Here is a 25374-nt window from a genome sequence, read left to right as displayed (position 1 = left end):
ATAGATTCCAGACATTGTATGGAAATGCGTTGTGAAAATCCCTGTCCTGTTCTGTTCCATTCTGATTACCGGTGCATGCAGCCCCCAGTCCCGGACACCCTGCTTGCTCAATCGATCACGACTCTCTCACGCAGACCTCCTTAGAGTTGTAAGCCCTTAAAAGGGGCAGGAATTGCTTACTTGGGGAGCTTGGTTTTTAGAGACATGAGTCTTGCCAAAGCTCCCAGCCGAATAAAGCCCTTCCTTCTTTAACTTGGTGTCTGAGGGGTTTTGTCTGCGGCTTGTCCTGCTACATTCTCAGAATTCCCTGTTGTATGAGATTCTGCAACAAAAATAAAGACAGATTGGGCTAGCCACAGAAGGAGTAGAAAACAATATAATTATCATAGAAGCTATAGATTATTTTCCTTTACTCCTTCTTCCTTAAAGTCAGCTAAATAGAGTCCAGGCACGGTGGCTTACACCTGTAATCCCAGCACTTTGGGAGGCCAAGGCAGGTGGATCACGTGAGGTCAGGAGTTCAAGACCAGCCTGGCCAAGATGGTGAAACCCTGTCTCTACTAAAAATACAAAATTAGCCAGGCATGATGGTGCACGCCAGTAGTCCCAGCTATTCGGGAGGCTGGGGCACAAGAATCACTTGAACCTGGGAGGCAGCGGTTGCAGTGAGCCGAGATCACACCACTGCATTCCAGCCTCAGTGACAAAAGCAGAACTCCGTCTCAAAAAAAAAAGTCAGCTAAATAGGCAAAGAGAGACGTACTTCTCCTGGTCTCAACAATCGCATGGTCCAAATATCTAGAGAATCCAGATTTGAAGTGTTGTATATCCTGTAGTCCTTATAAACCATCAAAATGTTACTGAAATTTTTGGCCTTTTTTCTAAGTAAAATAAAATCAATCTTTTTACAAATCCACAGATTTTAAAAATGTATTTTAATAGTTAAGAATTACATTTAATAAACTTGTAATATTAACTATTAATTTTCTTCACTCTTTAGTTGGAAGCAAGGTATCATTCTTTCAACCAGATGATGAAGTAGTCGGTAAGTTATAGTTCATAGTCTTATTTCAAGTCATCTATTTTACTGTCATCTCTGTTTTTTCTATATAACTATTAATGTTCACTGTGACCTTGCTTCATATAGAAATACTTTCCAGGCCAGGTGTGGTGGCTCACGTCTGTAATCCCAGCACTTTGGGAGGCCAAGGCGGGCGGATCACCTGAGGTCGGGAGTTCGAGACCAACCTGACCAACATGGAAAAACCCCGTCTCTACTAAAAATACAAAATTAGCCAGGCATGGTGGCACATGTCTGTAATCCCAGCTACTCAGAAGACTGAGGCAGGAAAATTGCTTGAACCCGGGAGGCAGAGGTTGTGGTGAGCCGAGATCGCACCATTACACTCCAGCCTGGGCAACAAGAATGAAACTCCATCTCAAAAAAAGAAAAAGAAAGACTTTCCTGGTTTTTGAAATTTACTGTCAAATTTCTATTGATGATAAAAATTGGGACCTTGATTGCAATAGCAGAACATTTAAAACTTTTTAATATTTAGCTGTAGAACAATGTTACAGATAAAAAGATAGTCATAGTTTCTGTAGTACTTGGTGTAGCCTAGATTTTCTGGCAGATGCTTAGTCTATGGCCAGACTGAAGTCTTTAGGGAAAAGGAAAGTCACAAGTCACGTTCTTGAAGGCTGCTGACTGACTGGGCCATAAAGAAGCTCCGTGCACTGTTTCAACTGAAATCATACAGAGCTTTTCTCTTACAAATATTGTAAAACTAAAAATTGACTTGAAACATTTAATTTATTGTTTTTTTTAAAATCCATAGTATTTTTGAAATTTGGCAACCTGTATGCTAGACAGTCACACAAACATAGACTATGACTTTTATAGTTGCAACCTGCATCCTAGACAGTCACACAAATATAGGGTATGACTTTTATAGTAGTCTTTGAAATTTCCATTTCTCTGTGGAAGACATAAAGTTAGAAAACATTTATATAATATGTATTATATAGGGCCATATAATATATATTATGCAGTGGCTCACACCTGTAATCCTAGCACTTTGTGAGGCCAAGACGGGGAGATCACTTGAGCTCAGTAGTTCAAGACCAGCCTAGGCAACATTGCAAAAGCTCGACTCTACAAAAAAAATACAAAAATTAGCTAGGTGTGGTGGTACACACCTGTAGTCCCAGCTACTCAGGAGGCTGAGGTGGGAGATCGCCTGAGCCTGGAAGTTTGAGGATGCATTGAGCCATGATCACGCCACTGTACTGCAGCCTGGTGACAGAGCGAGACCTTGTCCAAAAAAAAAAAAAGAGAGAAAGAAAAGAAAGAAAGAAAAAATATTTAGCCTTATAGCATGCTTGCAGTTCTTAAAGGATAGATTTGTAAGAAGGTTTTCATCAGTATTTTATGGTATTGCCTTTGACTCAGGCATTATCCTGGAGAATTGATTCTTTCTTTCTTATCTTTTTATTCTGCTCAGGAAATCAGTGGCACTCTGTATTATTCAAGATTCTTTTTGTAAGAAACCAAAAATAAAATCAGACTAGCTTAGAAGAAAAATGGGATTTTATTAGAAACATACTCTGGCTGGGTGTGGTGGCTCATGCGTGTGATCCCAACACTTTGAGAGCCTGAGGTGGATAGATTACAGGATTAGGAGTTCAAGACCAGCCTGGCCAACATGGTGAAACTGCATCTCTACTTATAATACAAAGATTAGCCGGGCATGGTGGTACATGCCTGTAATCCCAGCTACTGGGGAGGCTGAGGCAGGAGAATTGCTTGAACCCAGGAGGCGGAGGTTGCAGTGAGCTGAGATCACACCGTTGCACTCCAGCCTAGGCAACAGAGCAAGACTCTGTCTCAGAAAAAAAAAAAAAAAAGAAGAAAAATACTGAGATATGTTATGGAACCAAACTATAGGAAGGTAGCCATGCATCAAGGATAATTTTGTTTGTTTATTAATTTGAGACACAGTCTTGCTCTTATCCCAGGCTGGAGTGCAGTGGTATAATCATGGCTCATTGCAGCCTTGAACTCCTGGAGTCAAGCAGTCCTCCTGCCTCAGCCTCCTTAATAGCTAGAACCACAGGTGCACACCATGACACCCAACTAATTTTTAAATTTTTCTTTTGTAGAGATTAGGTCTCACTATGTTGACCAGGCTGGCTTTGAACTCCTGGCCTCAAGCGATCATCCTGCCTTGGCCTCCCAAAGTGTTGGGATTACAAGTGTGAACCACCTTGCCCAACCCATCAGGGACAATTTTTTTTTTTTTTGAGATGGAGTCTCGCACTGTCACCCAGGCTGGAATGCAGTGGCGCAATCTCTGCTCACTGCAACCTCCACCTCCCAGGTTCAAGCAATTCTTCTGCCTCAGCCTCCCGAGTAGTCAGGATTACAGGTACCCGCCATTATGCCCAGCTAATTTTTTATATTTTTAGTAGAGACAGGGTTTCTCCATGTTGGCTAGGCTAGTCTCGAACTCCTGACCTCATGATTCACCTGCCTTGGCCTCCCAAAGTGCTGGGATTACAGGTGTGAGCCACCACGCCCGGCCCATCAGGGAGAAATTTAGCAAGGAGTCCAGATGCTCCCAAGACTCTGACTTCGTTCTATAACATCAGCCATCATCTTACTATCACTCAGAGGGGAAAGAAGAAAGAGATAGGAGGAGTGGCACAGAGCACTTCCCTATTTCTGAATTTTTTCTTGTCCACACTAGTAATTACTGGAACCTTCCTCAAAATTCCACTAAATAAAATTTGTAATAATACTTACTGGCCTCTCATTAGGAACGAATTTTTTACTTATATCCCTTAAATATCTTATTTTGATTTTTAGGAATTTTGCCCCTGGACTCTGAAGACCCTGGACTTTGTGAAGTTGTTAGAGTACATGAGCATTACTTGGGTATGTAGCAGTCCAGTACTTTGGAGCTCACATAAGTCTTACTTCGTTGACATATGGTTTAATAACATTAACACTGCTCATGGTAAGATCTTTGAAAAGTGATTTCTCTCTTGGCTGTTAAATTATATCCCTAATCAGAATTTAAAATTTTTTTTTTTTTACTCTTGGTTATTGATTGAAACAAAAAATGTACAAAATTTATAGACAGTACATGTAGAGTTTGAGACAGGAAAGAATCGAGACCACTCATCTCAGGCTGGGTGTGGTGGCTCACACCTGTAATCCCAGCACTTTGGGAGGCCAAGGTGGGCGGATCACCTGAGGCCAGGAGTTTGAGACCAGCCAGGCCAACATAGCGAAACCCTGTCTCTACTGAAAAGACAAAAAAATTAGCTGGGCCTGGGGCACACGCCTGTAATTCCAGCTACTCAGGAGGCTGAGGCATGAGAATCGCTTGAACTTTGGAGGTGGAGCCGAGATTGCACCACTGCACTACAGCCTGGGTGACAGAGCAAGACACTGTCTCAAAAAAGAGAAAAAAAAAGAACACTCATCTTTGGTTTCTCTTGCAAATATCTTTTGATTAGTGTTGAGTTTGACTGAAATGTTCATTTTTAATTTTTCTTATGGTTATTTACTTTTTGGATATTTAAAATACACACAGGCCGGGCGCGGTGGCTCAAGCCTGTAATCCCAGCACTTTGGGAGGCCGAGACGGGCGGATCACGAGGTCAGGAGATCGAGACCATCCTGGCTAACACTGTGAAACCCCGTCTCTACTAAAAAATACAAAAAAACTAGCCGGGCGACGTGGCGGGCGCCTATAGTCCCAGCTACTCGGGAGGCTGAGGCAGGAGAATGGCGTAAACCCGGAAGGCGGAGCTTGCAGTGAGCTGAGATCCGGCCACTGCACTCCAGCCCGGGCGACAGAGCGAGACTCCATCTCAAAAAAAAAAAAAAAAAAAAAAAAAAAAATACACACATACACACACACACACATATACACTTAATGAAACCATATTAAACAGTTGCTTCATCTCCTAAGTAATCAGGAAAGCAATTAAAACCACTTCGAGATAACATTATGCATCCACTAGACTGACAAAAGTTAAAAAGTCTGACCATCAGCCAGGCGCAGTGGCTCACTCCTGTACTCCCAGTACTTTGGGAGGCCGAGGCGAGCAGATCATTTGAGGTCAGGAGTTTGAGACCATCCTAGCCAACATGGTGAAACCCCATCCCTTCTAAAAATACAAAAAACCTTAGCTGGGCTATTGGCGCATGCCTGTAATCCCAGCTACTCAGGAGGCTGAGACAGGAGAATCACTTGAACCCAGGAGGTGGAGGCTACAAGGAGCCGAGATGGTACCACTGCACTCAGCCTGGGTGACAAAGACTCCATCTCAAAAAAAAAAAAAAAAGAAAAAATCTGACCATCCAAAGGGTGGGAAGGATGTGGAATGATGGAACCTTTCATGCACTGGAATGTAAGTTGGTACAAATATGTTAGAAAATAATTTAGCATTATCTAATTAAGGTAATGATGTATATACATCAGATCTGGTAATTCCACTCATAGTTACGTAGCCTATGGAAATTTGATGTGCACTAGGAGACACACTGTATAAGAGTTCATAGCAGCGTTATTTGTAATAGTGAAAGAAACTGGAAACAGCCTAAATGTCCATCACCAAGCAAATGGATAGTTGAAGATATTCATAGAATGAATTTCTATATAGCAGTGAAAATGAGTAAGAGCTAAACATTTCAAAGTGAATGATTCTCACAAACAATATTGAGTGAAAAAAGCAAGTTGCAGAAGAATACAAACAGTCCCCATACCATTTATTTATATACAGTTCAAAAATGTACAAAATTAAGCATATGTTATTTAAGGATGTAGAGAAAAGGTAGAGGATGGAAAGTTAGGTGGAAGTTACCTGTGTGAGCAGGGGAGGAAGATGTGGTCAGTGGACACACCAGGACTGCAGTAGTACGGCCAGCATATATTTCTTATGCTGGGATTCATTATGTTCTTCATACCATATCCATAGGTGCAAATACATTCTTTTATGTTCTTGAACTATTGAATTAAACCTTTTCCTAGGTTCTTGTCTTAAATAATGTAATCTCTAATCAGACCTTTTGGGGACAGAGGCCAATTTGGATTTGTGTCTTCCAAAAGATACATGCACACGTATGTTTATTGCGGCACTATTCACAATAGCAAAGACTTGGAATCAACCCAAATGTCCATCGGTGACAGACTGAATTAAGAAAATGTGGCACATATACACCATGGAATACTATGCAGCCATAAAAAAGGATGAGTTCTTGTCCTTTGTAGGGACATGGATGCAGCTGGAAGCCATCATTCTCAGCAAACTATTGCAAGAACAGAAAACCAAATACCACATGTTCTCACTCATAGGTAGGAATTGAACAATGAGATCACTTGGACACAGGAAGGGGAACATCACACACCAGATCCTATTGTGGGGGTGGGGGGATAGCATTAGGAGATATACCTAATGTAAATGACTAGTTAATGGGTGCAGCACACCAACATGGCACATGTATACATATGTAACAAACCTGCATGTTGTGCACATGTACCCTAGAACTTAAAGTATAATAACAAAAAAAAAAATAGTAATCTTACTCAGTTGGGTCCATACAGTAACTCAAGCTAGGCTAACAAATCTTGGACATTTCATTTCTAAAATTATAAATTTAAAGTAATTTTTATTTAAATTAATGTCCTTCATTATATCTAAAATTTCCAATAATACTGTATTATTTTATTAAAAATTAATTTCCAAAAGACACTTTTTCAGAGATCTGAGGCCTGTACTTACTGGAATGTACATTAAACCTAGATAAGGAGCCAAGTATATGTCTTCTTTTGAAAAATAAAGATCTTTTTCAAATACCATGCAGTGAAAGTCTCTAATCCATAGCTATTTTGAAATTGTGCAGTTTGAACATTGAGGACTGCCACTGGCTCCTTTACAGGAAACTATCCTGTTTTTGGCCCCAGAGTTTCCTTGGATGGTTGGCCTTATTGCCCTGTTCTTTTGAGAACGTTGTGAATATGGAGTCTTTTCATTAAGTAACCAAAACTAAATTGCTATAGAAGATAAATTACTAACAACAACAACAATTGGCTGGGCGCGGTGGCTCATGCCTGTAATCCCAGCACTTTGGGAGGCTGAGGTGGGTGGATCACCTGAGGTCAGGAGTTTGAGACCAGCCTGGCCAACATGGTGAAATCCCATCTCTACTAAGATATAAAAACTAGCCGGGCGTGGTGGTAGGTGCCTGTAATCCCAGCTACTCGGGAGGCTGAGGCAGGAGAATTGCTTGAACTCAGGAGATGGCGGATGCAGTGAGCCAACACAGTGCCACTGCACTCCAGCCTCAGCGACAGAGTGAGACTCTGTCTCAAAAAAAAAGAAAAAAAACCAACAACAACCAAACAAGGCCCATTCCTTTAGGCACTGATGAACACTAGAAATTATGACGTGGACCAGAAGGTGAAAAGCAAATTAGAGCATCCATTTTCTAGCTATGAAGTTTAAGCTAAGACAGGCAAACCACACAAATGACCTTTTTCTTCTAAGTTATTTATAAATCAGGAGAATGGATTAAAGTCCAGAAGTCCACTAAAGTATATAGAGAAAACAATTGCAGATATTCCTTGAGGAAGAAAACACAACAAAATATTTCTTTAAAAGAAGTAGGACAGGCACGGTGGCTCATACCTGTAATCCCAGCACTTTTGGAGGCCAAGGCGGGTGGAACCCCTGAGGTCAGGAGTTTGAGACCAGCCTGGCCAACATGACAAAATCCCGTCTCTACTAAAAATATAAAAAATTAGCCGGGTGTGATGGCGTGCACCTGTAATCCGAGCTACTCGAAAGGATGAGGCACGAGACTCGCTTGAACCCAGGAGACAGAGGTGAGCCAAAATTGCGCCACTGTACTCCAGCCTGGGCGACAGAGCGAGACTCTGTCTCAAAAAAATAAGATAAAATAAATACTTTAAGGCTGGGTGTGATGGCTTACGCCTGTAATCCCAACATTTTGGGAGGTTGAGGTAGGAGGATTGCTTGAGCCTAGGAGTTCAAGACCAGCCTTGGCAACTTGCTTGTCTCTACCAGCAAATAAAATTTTGAAAAAAAAAAAAAGAAAGAAAGAAAGAAAGAAATACTTTAAGAATGGGCAACATAGCAAGATCATCTCAACAAAAAGTTTGTTTTTTAAAAAAAGAAAAAAACTAGGCCAAGCACAGTAGCTCACACCTATAATCCCAGCACTTTGGGAGGCCAAGGCAGAGCCAATCGCTTGAGCTCGGGATTCTGAGACTAGCCTGGACAACATGGTGAAACCCTGTCTCTATAAGAAATCCAAAAAAAAAATACTAGATGTGGTGGTATGTGCCTGTAGCCCCAGCTGCTTGGGAGGCTGAGAAGGAAGAATTGCTTGAACCTAGGAGGTTAAAGCTACTGTTAGCTATATTTGCGCCACTGCACTCCAGCCTGTCTCAGAAAACAAGTAATACTTTAAGAAGGACCTCTTACACAGCAAAGGAAACAGCAGTGTGCAGAGACAGCCTACAGACTGGGAGAAAATGTTGATAAGCCGTACATCTGATAAGGGGTTAATATAGTGATTTATAAGGAGCTCAGACAATAGCAGGAAAAAAAAAAAAACAAGTAGAAAAGGGTAAAAGGACCTGAATAAACGTTTCTCAAAAGAAGATATGTGAAAAAATACTCGACATCAGTAATCATTAGGGAAATGCAAATTAAAATCACAAAGAAATACCATCTCATACCTGTCAGAATAGCTGCTATCAAAAAGACAAAAGGTAAGTATTGGCAAGAATGTAGAGAAAGGAAAACTTTGTACGCTGTTGGTGGGAATGTAAATTAGTATAGTCATTATGGAAAGTGTATGCATTTCCTCAAAAATCAAAACGTAGAATTACCATATGATTCAGCAATCCTCCTTCTGGGTATTTTCCCCGGAAACTTTGAAATCAGATGTCTGCACTCCCATGTTCATTGCAGCAATATTCACAACAGCCAAGTTATGGACTCAACCTGAGTGTCCATCAACAGATGAATGAATAACGTGGGACAGATATATACAATGGAATACCGTTGAGCCTTTAAAAAGCAGGAAATTGTGTCATTTGTGACAACATGGATGGAAATGGAGAGCACTATGCTGAGTGAAATAAGCCAGGCACAGAAAGACAGATACAGCATGTTCTCACTTCTGTGTGGAATCTAAAACAAACTCATAGAGGCAGAGAGTAGAATGGTGGCTACAGAGGCTGCGGGCTGGGGAGAATGGAGTGTTGGTCGACAAAGCGTATAAAATCTCAGCTAAACAGGGCAGATATGTTTTTGTTTGTTTGTTTGTTTATTTATTTATTTATTTATTTATTTTTGAGACAGAGTTCTGCTCTTATTGCCCAGGCTGGAGTGCAGTGGCGCCATCTCGGCTCACTGCACCCTCCGCCTCCCAGGTTCAACCAGTTCTCCTGCCGCAGCCTCCTGAGTAGCTGCCCAGCTAATTTTTTGTATTTTTAGTAAAGCCGGGGTTTCTCCATGTTGGCCAGGCCAGACTCGAACTCCTGACCTCAGGTGATCCACCCACCTCGACCTCCCAAACTGCTGGGATTACAGGCGTGAGCCACTGCGCCTGGCCAAGGGGTATGTTTTTATTTTCAGTTCTTTGCACAGCATGGTGAGTATAATTAAATAATAGAGTATTGTACATTTCAAAATTGCTGAGAGTAAATTTCAAATGTCTTCATCATAAAATATGTTAAGTATTTGAGATGATGGCTATGTTAACTTGCTTGATTTAATTATTCCACATTGTATTCATAAATCATAGCATCACTTTGTGCCCCATCAATTTATACAATTATAATTTGTCAATTTACAGTGTAAAAAAAAAAAAGAATGATGACTAACAGTGTGACCTTTAGGCTAGATCCTAGGCACGCTGACTGCATCTATAAATGAGGACACTCAGCTAAATAACCTCTAATCTCTGTTGTAGCTCCAACCTTTTATAAAAGGGAATAATTTCAGTTTCCCAGCAAGTTTGTAGGGGGAAATTTTCAGTTCACCGCAACTCTATTTTAGTTTCTATTACTTGCCTGGTGATTTTTTTGTGTATAATTTGTTTGTTTTTTTTAATTTGTCTTTGGTGTTTTGTTTTTTGTTTGTTTATTTTTGAGACAGGGTCTCCCTCTCTAGCCCAGGCTGCAGTGCAGTGGAATGATCACAGTTTGCTGCAGCCTCATACTCCTGGGCTCAAGCGATCCTCCTACCTCAGCCTCCCAAGTAGCTGGGACAATAGGCATGCACCACCATGCCTGGCTAACTTTTTTATGTAGAAACTGGTCGCGCCATGTTGCCCAGGCTGGTCTCTAACTCCTGAGCTCAGGTGATCTTCCCGCCTTGGCCTCCCAAAGTGCTGGCATTACAGATATGAGCCACTGTGCCTGGCCTTCATGATTGTTTAATGAGTGCTCAGTGCTCAGTCACTTTCAACTCAAGTAACTCTGTTCTTTACCAAACCAAAGAGCTATGTTTCAAACATTCCCCCAAAACGTGATGTTAGTCCTGTTTCTCAAACATGATAATAAAGAGTAGAGTAATTCTTCCAACTCTTTTGTACTTTTCAGTTCTTAAGCAATTCTGTCAAGCCTAAAACTAATTTTATTTTTCATTCAAAATTTTGCACGTATTTTCAGCATTGTTGTTTTTATTCCTTTGGACCTAAACTAGAAAGAAATCAAATTATAATTCTTGGATGCTGAAATATGGCTCTCATTTGTTTAATTTTTTTGTTTTGGTTTTTGGTTTTTGGTTTTTTGAGACAGAGTTGCGTTCTTGTTGCCCAGGCTGGAGTGCAATGGCGTGATCTCGGCTTACTGCAACCTCTGCCTCCCAGGTTCAAGCGATTCTCCTGCCTTAGCCTCCCAAGTAGCTGGGATTATAGGCATGCACCACCATACCTGGCTAATTTTTTTATTGTTAGTAGAGACGGAGTTTCTCCATGTTGGTCAGGCTTGTCTCAAACTCCCAACCTCAGGTGCTCTGCCTGCCTTGTCTTCCCAAAGTGCTGGGAGTACAGGTGTGAGCCACTGCACCTGGCCTTATTTGTTTAGTTTTTATAACATAATAAACACTTGTGGACCCCCAACACAAAAGCAAGTGTGTTGATATTAACCCACATCTAACCTTGCAATTTTAGAACTATTGAAATTTTAAATATAATTTTATTGCAGGTAGTAATTTTTTTTTTTTTCCCGAGACAAAGTCTTGCCCTGTCACCTAGTCTGGAGTGCAGTGACACAATCTTGGCTCACTGCAACCTCCACCTTCAGGGTTCAAGCGATTCTCCTGCCTCAGCCTCCCAAGTAGCTGGAATTACAGGCGCCTGCCACCACGCCTGGCTAATTTTTGTATTTTTAGTAGAGACGGGGTTTCACCATGTTGGCCAGGCTGGTCTCAAACTCCTAACCTCAGGTGATCCACCAGCTTTGGCCTCCCAAAGTGCTGGGAGTAGAGGTGTGAGCCATCGCACCTGGCCACAGTTAGTATTTCTTTAAGGATAACATGATTGAGTTTTTAATAAAAATATGATAGCTCCAATCCTTTTGATAGAAGATGTTCCCAGTAAGTAAATTATATGTTGACTGAGCCTGCACTGTTGAAATAGATGTGCTTTAAAGTCATATATTCACCTTATGAGCTATGTGGCATTAGACAAATTAATCAATTACCCTGAACCCTATTTTATAATCTGTAAAATTGGGAGAATAGCTGTCTTAAAGAGCTACCTAAGGAATAAAGTACTGTGTGTGCTATCACCTGGTGCTTAATATGTTTTTACTGTTTTAATTCTCGGCTCTTGTCTGAGCATTTCAACATGCATGTTTGAATGCTCCACTTCCCCCACTAGATGGCACTAGTTGCTAAATGCAGTGCTGACTACTCTGCCTAGTCCACGGGAATCATTGCTTTTAGAGGAAACATTTGAAAGAGCTGGTAAAGACTGTGAAAGTGTTATAAAGTTGATCTTAGGTAAAACGAGAAAGAATTTCTTGGCCAGGCGCGGTGGCTCACGCCTGTAATCCCAGCACTTTGGGAGGCCAAGGTAGACAGATCACCTGAGGTCAGGAGTTTGAGACCAGCCTGGCCAACATGGTGAAACCCCGTCTTTACTAAAAAAATACAAAAATTAGCCAGGCATGGTGGCGCACACCTGTAATCCCAGCTACTTGGGAGGCTGAGGCAGGAGAATTGCTTGAACCCAGGAGGGGGAGGTTGCAGTGAGCCAAGATCGCACCACTGCACTCCAGCCTGGCGACAGAGTGAGACTCCGTGTCAAAAAAAAAAAAAAAGAATTCCTTGTACTGTGGAAAAATCACATCAGTGTACAGCATAAACACAAAACAAAAATAGCGAAACATGTTAAGGAATAGTTTAACGGTCAGATCATGCGGAGCTTTTTAAACTATATTAGGAGTTGCATTTGGTTCCAAGTGGAGTGGAAAGCCAATGATAAATTTTAAGCAGAGAATTGTTAAGATGTAATTTATCTTTTTAAAATACTATTCTGGTGCTTCTATTTTTTAAAGATACTGCTAAAGAGATTGAAAACAGAAGACACAAAGTTGAAAATAATATTTACAGCACATAAACGACTTATCTAGAATATATAAAGAATTCCTATAAAGCTCTAAATAAGAAAAAGACAAAACAATAGAAACATTGGTAAACACTTGAAAAAGGAATTCACAGAAGGAATTCCAGATGGGCAATAAACATGGAAAAATGCTCAACCTTTTTTAGTAGTCAGGGAAAGCAAATTAAAATCATAGTAAGAAACTATTACCTACCTACGTAATTGGTAAAAATGTATAAATGTGATCATTCCACAAGTTGACAAGGACATTCACAGCAACAGGACAGTACTGTGGGAAAGTAAATTGACGCAATCACTTTGGAAAGGTGTAGTTAAGGAACAGGTAATATACCCTGGGACCTGGGATTTCCACTCCGATTTAAATATCCTAGGAAAAACCATGCACAGTGTAACACTATCTTTCATATACGAACACACTTAGCAGCATTGTTTGTAACTGACAAAAACTGGAGACAATACAAATGTTCATCAGCTAAACAATGGATAAGCAAATGAAGGTGTTTTCAATATATTGGAATGCTATAAAACAACAAGAGTGAAAGTGATCTAACAGCCTCATCCACATAAAGGATGCTTTAAAAACGTAATGTAGAGCATAAAAAGCGAGGTAGAAAAGAATGCATACGGTATAATTCCATTCAGATAAAGTTTAAAGCCTTGGCAATACGAAATTGTTTTTTGTTTTTGAGAAGGAGTCTAACATTGCCCAGGCTGGAGTGCAGTGGCATGATCTTAGCTCACTGCAACTTCCACCTCCCGGGTTCATGCCATTCTGCTGCCTCAGCCTCCCAAGTACCTGGGACCACAGGTGCCTGCCACCACGCCCGGCTAATTTTTTGTATTTTTAGTAGAGACAGGGTTTCACCGTGTCAGCCAGGATGGTCTCGATCTCCTGACCTCGTGATCCTCGGCCTTGGCCTCCCAAAGTGCTGGGATTACAGGCGTGAGCCACCATGCCCGGCCACGAAATTGTATTGTTTAGAAATGCATACTTGAGGCCGGGCGCGGTAGCTCAAGCCTGTAATCCCAGCGCTTTGGGAGGCCGAGACGGGCGGATCACGAGGTCAGGAGATCGAGACCATCCTGGCTAACACTGAAACCCCGTCTCTACTAAAAAATACAAAAAAGCTAGCCGGGCGAGGTGGCGGGCACCTGTAGTCCCAGCTACTCGGGAGGCTGAGGCAGGAGAATGGCATGAACCCGGGAGGCGGAGCTTGCAGTGAGCTGAGATCCCACCACTGCACTCCAGCCCGGGCGACAGAGTGAGACTCCACCTCAAAAAAAAAAAAAAGAAATGCATAATTGAGTGATACAAATAAGAAATTGTATGAGAATGGTGGTGACCTCTGGTGAGGAGAGAAGAGGCTGCTGGGGTGATGGCTATGGTCTTTCGCCACCAGGATGGTAGTTAACTTTGCATATTTCCTTTATATTTATTCATCCAACTGTATTTTATATTTTACATACTTTTTCTGCATGTTTTATTTCACAATATAAAAAGTTTTAAAAATACACACACACTGACTCCTATGTGGAGAATTATTCATGGGCAATAATGGAAAGTAATGTAGGTGAGAGAGAATGGGAGTAGGGGCTTGGACCAGGGCCATGGTAGTGGTAGAGATGGAGAGAAATAGATCCAGGAGGTAGAACTCATGGGACTTGCTAACAGATTGTTTCTTCCTGTTCTTTATGATAGTTCATAAACCAGAAAAGGTCACATGGACGGAAGCAGCAGGAAGCATTCGGGATGGAGTGCGTGCCTATACAGCTCTGCATTATCTTTCTCATCTCTCTCCTGGAAAATCAGTGCTGATAATGGATGGAGCAAGTGTAGGTGCTAATGGTTTTGTTAAGAAACAGAGCAGCATATAGTAAACTTAGGAAATTTAGCAATGAGCCATCCGTTTGCTAATATAATTCTTTGCCCATAGGTTATTGATTGACTTTTTTTCCAGTGTCCTATTTTGTTATAATAAGCAGCTTTTATCAATAGAAGATCAAAGTTAGATTTAGTGTGATTAGTTTATGACTTTGAATCTGCTGGTACATTAAAAAGCAGACAAGCCATTTTTATCCATTCCTGTTAGACAAAACCTAAGATACCGCATGAGCCTTTGAAGTCATAGTCCAGAACTCCCTACCAGCTTTGTAGCCTATTTCCCACCCTCACACTTATGTTGATCAAGTATTGGCATTTTATATATAGATGGATCACACAAAAGATCAGCACGTCCTAATTTAAACATATTACATATACCAAAACATAGTACAAGACACTGAAACAATACGTAAAATACTGTCATCTAAAAATGTCAAGAAAAACTTGAAATTAACTTACAGTTCTATTTTCTAACGTCTTGTGATGAAACGCTTTCTTCCTGCTTTTCTTTGAAGAAAAGGCAGAGCTGTCTTCAGCATTGGCTTCAGCCTGATGTCCAGCATCAGGATAGTAGTGTTTCCCCGAACTTACCCTATGGGTCTGAACAGGATGGAGCTTTTGAAGTGTTTTGATCTTCAAAGAGAGGTAGCTGGATTCCCATATATAGTATATAATTAGCCTAGACCATCACACTGACAAGGCCCAGTTTTCTCTTTGCAAAGCCATGTGTCTGAATATGACCCTCCATCCTTGAAATTATGTGCTGTGGTCAGACTGAGTGACAGCTTGTGGCGTGCAGCCTTTCCACCACCCCTTGTAAAGAAGAAAGTCAATCAAATATTTCCCCTATTAAAATTCCCCTATTGCCCATAACTTTGCTCTATTCCTATTAGACAACATTTTAAAATATACTAAAGTAACACTAAAGAATTACACTTCATTAAATAATATAAAGAAATCAATTCGATATAGCCTCTGCCCTATAACCATACACCCACTGTATATTTTTTTTCCACACAGGCATTTGGTACAATAGCTATTCAGTTAGCACATCATAGAGGAGCCAAAGTGATTTCAACAGCATGCAGCCTTGAAGATAAGCAGTGCCTTGAAAGATTCAGACCTCCCATAGGTGGGTAATATTGTGAGCACAGACTTTAAAACAAGAAATTTTGGAGGAAAATCACCTTTAAAAATGTACTTGTAAAACCAAGTACAAAATCCTTGGCCAGGTGCAGTGGCCCATGACTGTAACCCCAGCACCTTGGGAGGCCAGGGTGGGAGGATCACTTGAGCCCAGAAGTTTGAGACCAGCCTGAGCAACATAGAAGACCTCATCTATATATAATCTAAAAAAAAAAAAAAAAAAAAAAAAGAATTTATAAAATCCCAACCGAAAGTCAGTTTCAAAATGCAGTGTATGTGCTATCTCCCAATTTACTTTTTTTTTGTTTTTTGAGACAGGGTCTCACTCTGTCACCCAGCTGGAGTACAGTGGCACAATCATGCCTCACTGTAGTATGGACCTCCCCAGGGTCAGGTGATCCTCCCACCTCAGCCACCTGAGTAGCTGGGACTATAGGCATATGCCATCACGCCCGGCTAATTTTTTGTATTTTTTGTAGAGATAGGTTTAGCCATGTTGCCTAGGCTGGTATCAAACTTCGGAGCTCAAGCAATGCACCCACCTTGGCCTCCCAAAGTGCTGGAATTATAGGCATGAGCCACCATATCCAGCCCCAATTTACTTAAGTGATAGTTTTAATTTTAATTACTTATGTTTTTTGTAAACTTACATTTTTCAGTGTTTTTTCCTCTTTGCCCCATTGTTTTCAACAATTTACTCAACTTTGAATTAGGTGAACTTTGATGCAGTTTAGAAACACCTGATGCAGGCTGGGTGCAGAAGAACTAGAGACAAGCCTCAGAGAACTAGCTTCTCCAAGGGTATACACCTAGTAAAGGACTGGAATGAGATTTGAACCCAGGCCTGACATTAATTTCCATTGTTACATTATGCTTGTGACAGAGATAACCAAGAAATAGAAGGAAGGCAATACAGGGGCTGAAGAAAGGAAAAGGAAAAAGAAGAGATTTGAAAATAGAACGGAGAAAGAGAGCACAGGCTGGGCGTGGTGGCTCACACCTGTAATCCCAGCACTTTGGGAGCTGAGGCAGGTGGATCACTTGAGGTCAGGAGTTCAAGACCAGCCTGGCCAACATGATGAAACCCCATCTCTATTAAAAATACAAAAATTAGCTGGGCGTGGTAGCAGGTGCCTATAATCCCAGCTACTCAGGAGGCTGAGGCAGGAGAATTGCTAGAACCTGGGACGTGGAGAGTGCAGTGAGTCGAGATCATGTCATTGCACTCCAGTCTGGGCAACAGAGTGAGAGTCCACCTCAAAAAACAAAAAGCATGAATGGGCTGGGCACAGTGGCTCACACCTGTAATCCCAGCACTTTGGGAGCTGAGGCAGGTGGATCACTTGAGGTCAGGAGTTCAAGACCAGCCTGGCCAACATGATGAAACCCCATCTCTATTAAAAATACAAAAATTAGCTGGGCGTGGTAGCAGGTGCCTATAATCCCAGCTACTCAGGAGGCTGAGGCAGGAGAATTGCTAGAACCTGGGACGTGGAGAGTGCAGTGAGTCGAGATCATGTCATTGCACTCCAGTCTGGGCAACAGAGTGAGAGTCCACCTCAAAAAACAAAAAGCATGAATGGGCTGGGCACAGTGGCTTACATCTGTAATCCCAGCACTTTGGGAGGCCAAGGCGGGGAGATCACGAGGTCAGGAGATCGAGACCATCCTGGCTAACATGGTGAAACCCGTCTCTACTAAAAATAAAAAAAAAATGAACCAGTGTGGTGGCGGGCACCTGTAGTCCCAGCTACTTGGGAGGCTGAGGAAGGAGAATGGCATAAACCTAGGAGGCGGAGCTTGCAGTGAGCCGAGATCACGCCACTGCACTCTAGCCTGGGTGACACAGCGAGACTCCATCTCAAAAAAAAAAAAAAGCATGAATGGTGTGAATAAAAAGAACATGAATAAAGGGAAAATTTCTTATTTGTTAATTTGCCATTTGCCTTTCCTAGATAACTTTGTCCCCTTTCCCTTTTGTCCTCTTCCTCCTTCCCTCCAAATCCTAGATTACTCTGTTGGACTACACCACTAATCTGGGCAGCTCTAAGAGGAATTCTCTTCAACTAGAAGGTGTTAAAAGATACAGAAAGGAAATACAAACATGTTGTTATTTGCCAGTTCAAAATTCTGAGAATTATTTTTAATTCTGTCAATAATTTATATTCTCTTAATATGATACTACTAATATCCTTTAATGCAGCCAATTAAAATCTATTTAATTTGTACTGACTCTCCTAAAAATCATGTTTCTTTTCCTTAGCTTTAAGATTTTTCTTCATTTGGGAGAGTAAGTGAGGAAGAGAGGGGGATTTCTATGACTGAGAAAGGGTGAAACAGCCTCTAGTAGATAATTACCTTATTATACAAATACAGACTGTTCCCAGCTGACAGTGTTTTGATTTAGGATTTTTAAAATGTTACTATGGGTTTATTGGATATTCAGTGTGTTTTTGACTTACAGTGGGTATATTGGGATGTAGCCCATCGTAAAGATGAGCATCATCTGTATATTTTGATGCTTTTTAGCTCTAAAGACTATTAAATATGAACATACTTGAGAAAGTACTTAATCTAGCTGGGGGTGGTGGCTCACACCTATAATCCCAGGGATTTAGGAGTCCAAGGCAGGAGGATCACATGAGGCCAAGAGTTCAAAAATAGCTTAGGCAACATAGCAAGACCCTGTCCCTACAAAAAATTTTTTAAAAATTAGCCAGGCATGGTGGCATGTACCTGTAGTCCTAGCTACTTGGGAGGCTAGGGCAGGAGGATTGCTTGAACCCAGGAGTTGAAGGCTGCAGTGGGCTGTGATCACACCACTGCACTCTATCCTAGGCAATGGAGTGAGACCCTGTCTGGGAAAAAAAAAAAAAAAAGAGGCCGGGCGCGGTGGCTCAAGCCTGTAATCCCAGCACTTTGGGAGGCCGAGACGGGCGGATCACAAGGTCAGGAGATCGAGACCATCCTGGCTAATACGGTGAAACCCTGTCTCTACTTAAAAATACAAAAAACTAGCCGGGCGACGAGGCGGGCGCCTGTAGTCCCAGCTACTCAGGAGGCTGAGGCAGGAGAATGGCGTGAACCCGGGAGGCGGAACTTGCAGTGAGCTGAGATCCGGCCACTGCACTCCAGCCTGGGTGGAAGAGCGAGACTCCGTCTCAAAAAAAAAAAAAAAAGAAACTGACTTAATCTTCCAGTTCATGTCTTCTTATATATGTACCTCTGTGTTTTCAGATTCCTAATTCTGGCAACATATCCTATAGCTGTAGAAAATAGTGCTCTGTGTCAACAGACCAGCTTTGGATCACCTTCTCCTCAAAATGTTCGCATTTTAATTTTATTAAATATATAGGTCTCTTTGTTTAGACTGCTATATCCCATATTGGGTTAGATGAGAAAAAGTATAATTTAAATTGACTTTCTCCCTTTAAATTCAGTAATTGTTTGAATTGCTTAACTCATTTCAGAGAATAGATATTTATTTGCTTTTCTTTTTCTTTTTCCCTGATTTGTTTGTGTTGATCACATACAGAACAGTACAATTGCCTGATTTCCTGTCCTTTACAGCCCGAGTGATTGATGTATCTAATGGGAAAGTTCATGTTGCTGAAAGCTGTTTGGAAGAAACAGGTGGCCTGGGAGTAGATATTGTCCTAGATGCTGGAGGTAGGTACCTTATGAAATTAGTAGCCTGTGTAGTTTTTTTGGTTTGATGAATTTAAGAAAAAAATTTAGGGCATAATTATTAATGCACTTATTAAACTGGATGTTGAGTTTTGGGTTTTGTTTTTAACTAAAGACTTTTTAATTTAAATTGGAACTTCCACTTTATTCTCATTGTAAGTACTGTATGTAAGAGAGAACATGCTTATCTTTTACAGTGTTGACCAGGGGTGTTACTTCCCTGGCCACGTTGGAAGAAGAATTGTCTTAGGCCACACATAAAATATATTAACACTAATGATATCTGATGAGCTAAAAATAAATAAATAAATAAAATCTCAAAAATCTCTTACAATGTTTTCAGAAAGTTACGAATTTGTGTGGGCCGCATTTAAAGCCATCCTGGGCAGGCTGCGGGTTGGACAAGCTTGGTGTAGACATTAGAGTAACAAATGACATATCGCTACAAGAAATCTAGAAACGGCCGGGCGCGGTGGCTCAAGCCTGTAATCCCAGCACTTTGGGAGGCCGAGACAGGTGGATCACGAGGTCAGGAGATCTAGCCGGGTGAGGTGGCGGGCGCCTGTAGTCCCAGCTACTCGGGAGGCTGAGGCAGGAGAATGGCGTGAACCCGGGAGGCGGAGCTTGCAGTGAGCTGAGATCCAGCCACCGCACTCCAGCCTGGGCAACAGAGCGAGACTCCGTCTCAAAAAAAATAAATAAATAAAGAAATCTAGAAACATGGCCTCCTCGGTGGTTCCCAGATAACACAGCATCATTGCGATGCCTTTTCAGTCCCATCTGCTGTGTGTGGCTGCCTTCTATTGGATAGTTGATGTCTGCAGTCTCTATTTGGAAAATGCCAAAGTTTGTTCCAGTTTCACTTTTCTTGAATATTTTTAGTTTAACCAGTATCTCTTTAACACTTACTCTGAACACACTTAAGTAATAGCATGACTCCTAAAGGTAGGTTTTACAAGCCTGCAAAGTGCTTCTATTTATACTTTGGTAGAATTTATCTTCTAATTTGAGAATCATGGATGACTATCGTGTGGTTTTTGTTTTTTTTTTTTTTTTTGAGGCGGAGTCTTGCTCTGTCGCCCAGACTGGAGTGCAGTGGCGCAATCTCGGCTCACTGCAAGCTCCGCCTCCCGGGTTCACGCCATTCTCCTGCCTCAGCCTCCCGAGTAGCTGGGACTACAGGCGCCCACCACCTCGCCCGGCTAGTTTTTTTTTTTTTTGTATTTTTAGTAGAGACGGGGTTTCACCATGTTAGCCAGGATGGTCTCAATCTCCTGACCTCGTGATCCGCCCGTCTCGGCCTCCCAAAGTGCTGGGATTACAGGCTTGAGCCACCGCGCCCGGCCTCGTGTGGTTTTTTAAACTAGTATTTTCTAAGATTTGAAAATAGCTCAGGATAATCTGTCAGTGGAAGTAAATACATGCTTTATTGCATCATTTTTTCACATGGACATTTCAGTAATTATGTTAAGACTATCCTGAGTCTGAGTTTTTTAACTGGGAATCAACTCATCTCACTATACTAAGCTATCAGTGTTAATTATCAGATTTGGTTATGTGTTACATTACCTTGCCTGGTTTTCCAATGAAGATAGATTTTTAATCTTTATTTATTTCTATAATAAATAGATTTACAATAAATTATAATTAAATGTAGAATAAATTTTATGATCAGTTTAATGCAAAAAGTAGATTTTATGGTATCAGAATACATTGTGTGTTGCTTTTTCTAAGAAAAATGTTTCTGGCCGGGCGCGGTGGCTCAAGCCTGTAATCCCAGCACTTTGGGAGGCCGAGACGGGCGGATCACGAGGTCAGGAGATCGAGACCATCCTGGCTAATACGGTGAAACCCTGTCTCTACTTAAAAATACAAAAAACTAGCCGGGCGACGAGGCGGGCGCCTGTAGTCCCAGCTACTCGGGAGGCTGAGGCAGGAGAATGGCATAAACCCGGGAGACGGAGCTTGCAGTGAGCTGAGATCCGGCCACTGCACTCCAGCCTGGGTGGCAGAGCAAGACTCCGTCTCAAAAAAAAAAAAAAAAAAGAAAGAAAGAAAAATGTTTCCTCATTCGTACATTAAAAAGTAAAGAGAGTGCCAGACACAGTGGTCTGCGCCTATAGTCCCAACTACTCATGAGGCTAAGGCTGGAGGATTGCTGGAGTCCAGGCCAGCCTGGGCAACATAGTAAGACTTTGTCTCTAAATAAATAAGAACTTGTTTGAAGAATAAATTTTTGTCAGATTATTATAAAATATATTTCTTCTCTCTCTCGTTTTTTTTTAAACTATTCCCTTGCAAGTGAGATTGTATAGTAAAGATGATGAACCAGCTGTAAAACTACAACTACTACCACATAAACATGATATCATCACACTTCTTGGTGTTGGAGGCCACTGGGTAACAACAGAAGAAAACCTTCAGGTATTATCAGGAACCATAAAGCATTACCATTACACCAAAGGGGTGTAATTAACAAACAATAAAGTCTAAGTTATTTGAGGCAAGGTATGACTAAATTAGTATAAAATCTGGTCCAGGTGCGGTGACTCACACCTATAATTCCAGCACTATGGGAGGCCGAGGCCGGTAGATCACTTGAGGCCAGGAGTTCAAGACCAGCCTGGACAATATGGTGAAACCCTGTCTCTAGGAAAAATACAAAAATTAGCCAGGCATGGTGGCACAGGCTTATATTCCCAGCTCCTTGGGAGGCTGAGGGCTGAGGCACGAGAATTACTTGAACCTGGGAGGCGGAGGTTGTAGTGAGCTGAGATTGCGCCACTCTACACCAGCCTGGGTCACAGAGTGAGACTCTCTCTCAAAAAAAAAGAAAATCTGAATCATAAAGAAATTTACCTTTATTTTTCATTCCATATTTTATATGTAGCTACATATTTTATATGTAGAAATGTAGCTTTTTTTTACTTTAGCAACATGTTGGCCAAATTGTTGAAATACTGCCTAGCAGAGACATATTTTCAGCAATGAAGTATAATTTTATTTAGTGATTTAGACATGTGACTTATGATTTTTTCTTGGAACGAAGTTTCACTCTTGTTATCCAGGCTGGAGCACAATGGCACGATCTCAGCTCACTGTAAACTCTGCCTCCCGGGTTCAAGCGATTCTCCTGCCTCAGCTTCCTGAGTAGCTAGGATTATAGGCGCCTGCCACCATGCAAGCCTAATTTTTGTGTATTTAGTAGAGATGGGGTTTCACCATGTTGACCAGGCTGGTTTTGAACTTCTGACCTCAGGTGATCCACCTGCCTTGGCCTACCAAAGTGTTGGAATTACAGGCGTGAGACACCACGCCCAGCATGAATTTTTAATAGTATTTCAGATAGCATTTTTTTCTTGGTAACATCGTTGACATATACTTAGCAAAATATTTCCGTATAAAATTATCACAATTTCCTAATTATTCAAACTGGAATTACTATACATGTTTATGTATGTTATCTCTCAAGGTTATATTTTTCAGTTACATATTTACATGATGGCTGATATGCAAATACCATAATTCTTACATACCAATCTTCACTGATTTTCCAACACCCTCATGAAGATGGTGAGAAAAGACACACACACACCCCTACCACTTCATCACCAGGATTCTAGATTGGCCTTGCATCTGCCATATACTTATCACCTCGCTGTTTCATCGTTTTGGACCAGGAAATAGAAAATATTATCATTTACATGTTATTAAATGTTATTTATGTGCATATTTTTGTGATTTGGACATCACTTAATTTGTGTAGAAGTTTTTCTGACTCAAGATACCAATCATCCTGCTGTTAAACTCACAATAATTGATTAATCTTTGTTTTATTCTATCCAAGTTGGATCCTCCAGATAGCCATTGCCTTTTCCTCAAGGGAGCAACGTTAGCTTTCCTGAATGATGAAGTTTGGAATTTGTCAAATGTACAACAGGGAAAATATCTTTATATCCTTTTTATCGACTGATTTGAGTTTCTGGCTTGAAACCTTGTACTGTACTAAGTTCTTGCATTACGATAATAGGAAATAATAATAGCAGTTAAGTTTCCTTAAGTATGCCAAACAGTGTTCCAAGTGCCTTGCAAGTATTAATTTAAACATTAAAGCAACCTTTTGAGATGTTAGTACTGTTATCATCCCCATTTCACAGGTGAAGAAACTGAAGCATAGAGATGTTGATACAGACTCAAGGATGCAGCAAGTGGCGGAACAAGAATCACACTCAGGCAGTCTCTCTCCTTTCTGAATGGAGATAAGCCATAAGATACGTGGAAAATTTTGTTTTTAACCTGATGTTAAGGAAATTACACATCACCTTGAAAGGTTGCACACTTACTCCTATGATGGTGCCATTGCGCAGAAACATTTCAGAATACTTTTCTAAATTAAAGAGTTTGTTGAGTGTTTTATAAATATCAATGCTAGGAAATCTTTATCAAATGAAGATGGGTTTGAGTTTTGAAACAGAAGTCATTCAGAGATAAGTCTGGTGTGACTGAAGCCAAATCATTCCAGTTGAGTAAAAATAATAAAAAGTTTGGAATATGCCGGGTGCGGTGGCTCACGCCTGTAATCCTAGCACTTTGGAAGGCCGAGGTGGGCAGATCACGAGGTCAGGAGATCGAGACCATCCTGGCTAACATGGTGAAACCCCGTCTCTACTAAAAATACAAAAAATTAGCCGGGCATGGTGGTGGGTGCCTGTAGTTCCAGCTACTTGGGAGGCTGAGGCAGGAGAATGGCGTGAACCCAAGAGGCGGGGCTTGCAGTGAGCCGAGATCGAGCCATTGTACTCCAGCCTGGGAGGCAGAGGTTTCAGTGACCTGAGATCGTGCTGCTGCACTCCAGCCTGGTGCCAGAGCGAGACTCCTCTAAAAAAAAAAAAGTTACATAATTAGTATACTGCATGTATTGAGTTTTAAGGAGTAGATTTCAAAACCCCTTCTTGTAGGGCATGTATGAATTTAAAGTTGTTTCTGATTAAATATTTCCTATTAAATTTGAAAATTAGATTTAACTTTCTAAAAGGATTTTTAATTAATGTCATTTTTTAAAAAGGTACACGGGCTGGTGCAGTAGCTCATGCCTGTAATCCCAGCACTTTGGGAGGCTGAGGTGGGCAGATCACAAAGTCAGGAAATCGAGACCACCCCCGTTTCTACTAAAAATACCAAAAAAAAAAAAAAATTAGGCGTGGTGGCACACGCCTGTAGTCCCAGCTACTCCGGAGGCTGAGGCAGGGGAATTGCTTGAATCTGGGTGGTGGAGGTTGCAGTGAGCTGAGATTGCACCACTGCACTCTAGCCTGGAGACAGTGCGAGACTCCATCCCCCAAAAAAAAAAAAAAGTATATGTCCAACCCAGTAACATTGTAATTATTAAGAATAACATGGAGTGATGCTACAGTAGAGAATACCACGTGGCTATTAAAAGTAACATTAGTTAACATTGGAATACTATGTAGCTATTAGTTTTGAATCTTACATGTTGGAAACTAGACTGACTGCTTTGCTGTATATAACTTAATTCTCTCAAACTACCTCTCCCAATAAGAAGGCAGTTTTAACCTATTTGACAAATCCTTGGACCAAGTTGAAACATGACATGTGTATATGAAATACTGTACATTTTCCAGAATCAGAAATATATGCTATGCACACAGGTGAGAATTTTATTAACAGCAGTAGGAAGGGAACTTGCAGGGATGTGAATTAGTAAATTTATATTCTTCAGTTTCCTTTTTAAAATATTTTTAAATGATTTACATTTTCTAATATGCATTTTCTTTTTCTTTTTTTTTTTTTTTGAGACGGAGTCTCACTCTGTCACCAAGGCTGGAGTGAAGTGGCGCCATCTCGGCTCACTGCAACCTCTGTCTCCCACGTTCAAGCAATTCTCCTGTCTCAGCCTCCCAAGTAGCTGAGACTGTAGGCGCATGCCACCATGCCTGGCTAAATTTTGTATTTTTAGTAG

The 25374-nt window shown here is 41.2% G+C and overlaps 1 protein-coding gene across 4 annotated transcripts in view; it reads left to right on the top strand.

Moving 5' to 3' along the window:
- Window positions 1-25374, top strand: part of CRYZL1 (crystallin zeta like 1) — a 51670-nt gene that overhangs the window by 22796 nt on the left and 3500 nt on the right. For 2 of the 4 annotated variants that reach the window (XM_033232383.1, XM_033232384.1), the window contains exons 5-11: window positions 1001-1045; window positions 3869-3937; window positions 14379-14512; window positions 15582-15693; window positions 19278-19376; window positions 21697-21818; window positions 23242-23347. In XM_033232383.1, coding sequence (XP_033088274.1) covers window positions 1001-1045; window positions 3869-3937; window positions 14379-14512; window positions 15582-15693; window positions 19278-19376; window positions 21697-21818; window positions 23242-23347 — 687 coding nt within the window. Of the gene's footprint in view, window positions 1-1000; window positions 1046-3868; window positions 3938-14378; window positions 14513-15581; window positions 15694-19277; window positions 19377-21696; window positions 21819-23241; window positions 23348-23465; window positions 23524-23551; window positions 23948-25374 lie in introns of those variants that run through there. The other 2 variants (XM_033232385.1, XM_033232386.1) reach the window with 2 other exon arrangements.

This window comes from Trachypithecus francoisi, unplaced genomic scaffold (genome assembly GCF_009764315.1).
Source record: "Trachypithecus francoisi isolate TF-2019V2 unplaced genomic scaffold, Tfra_2.0 Lachesis_group14, whole genome shotgun sequence".
Classification (NCBI taxonomy): domain Eukaryota; kingdom Metazoa; phylum Chordata; class Mammalia; order Primates; family Cercopithecidae; genus Trachypithecus; species Trachypithecus francoisi.
This window is presented reverse-complemented; position numbering and strand designations above follow the sequence as displayed.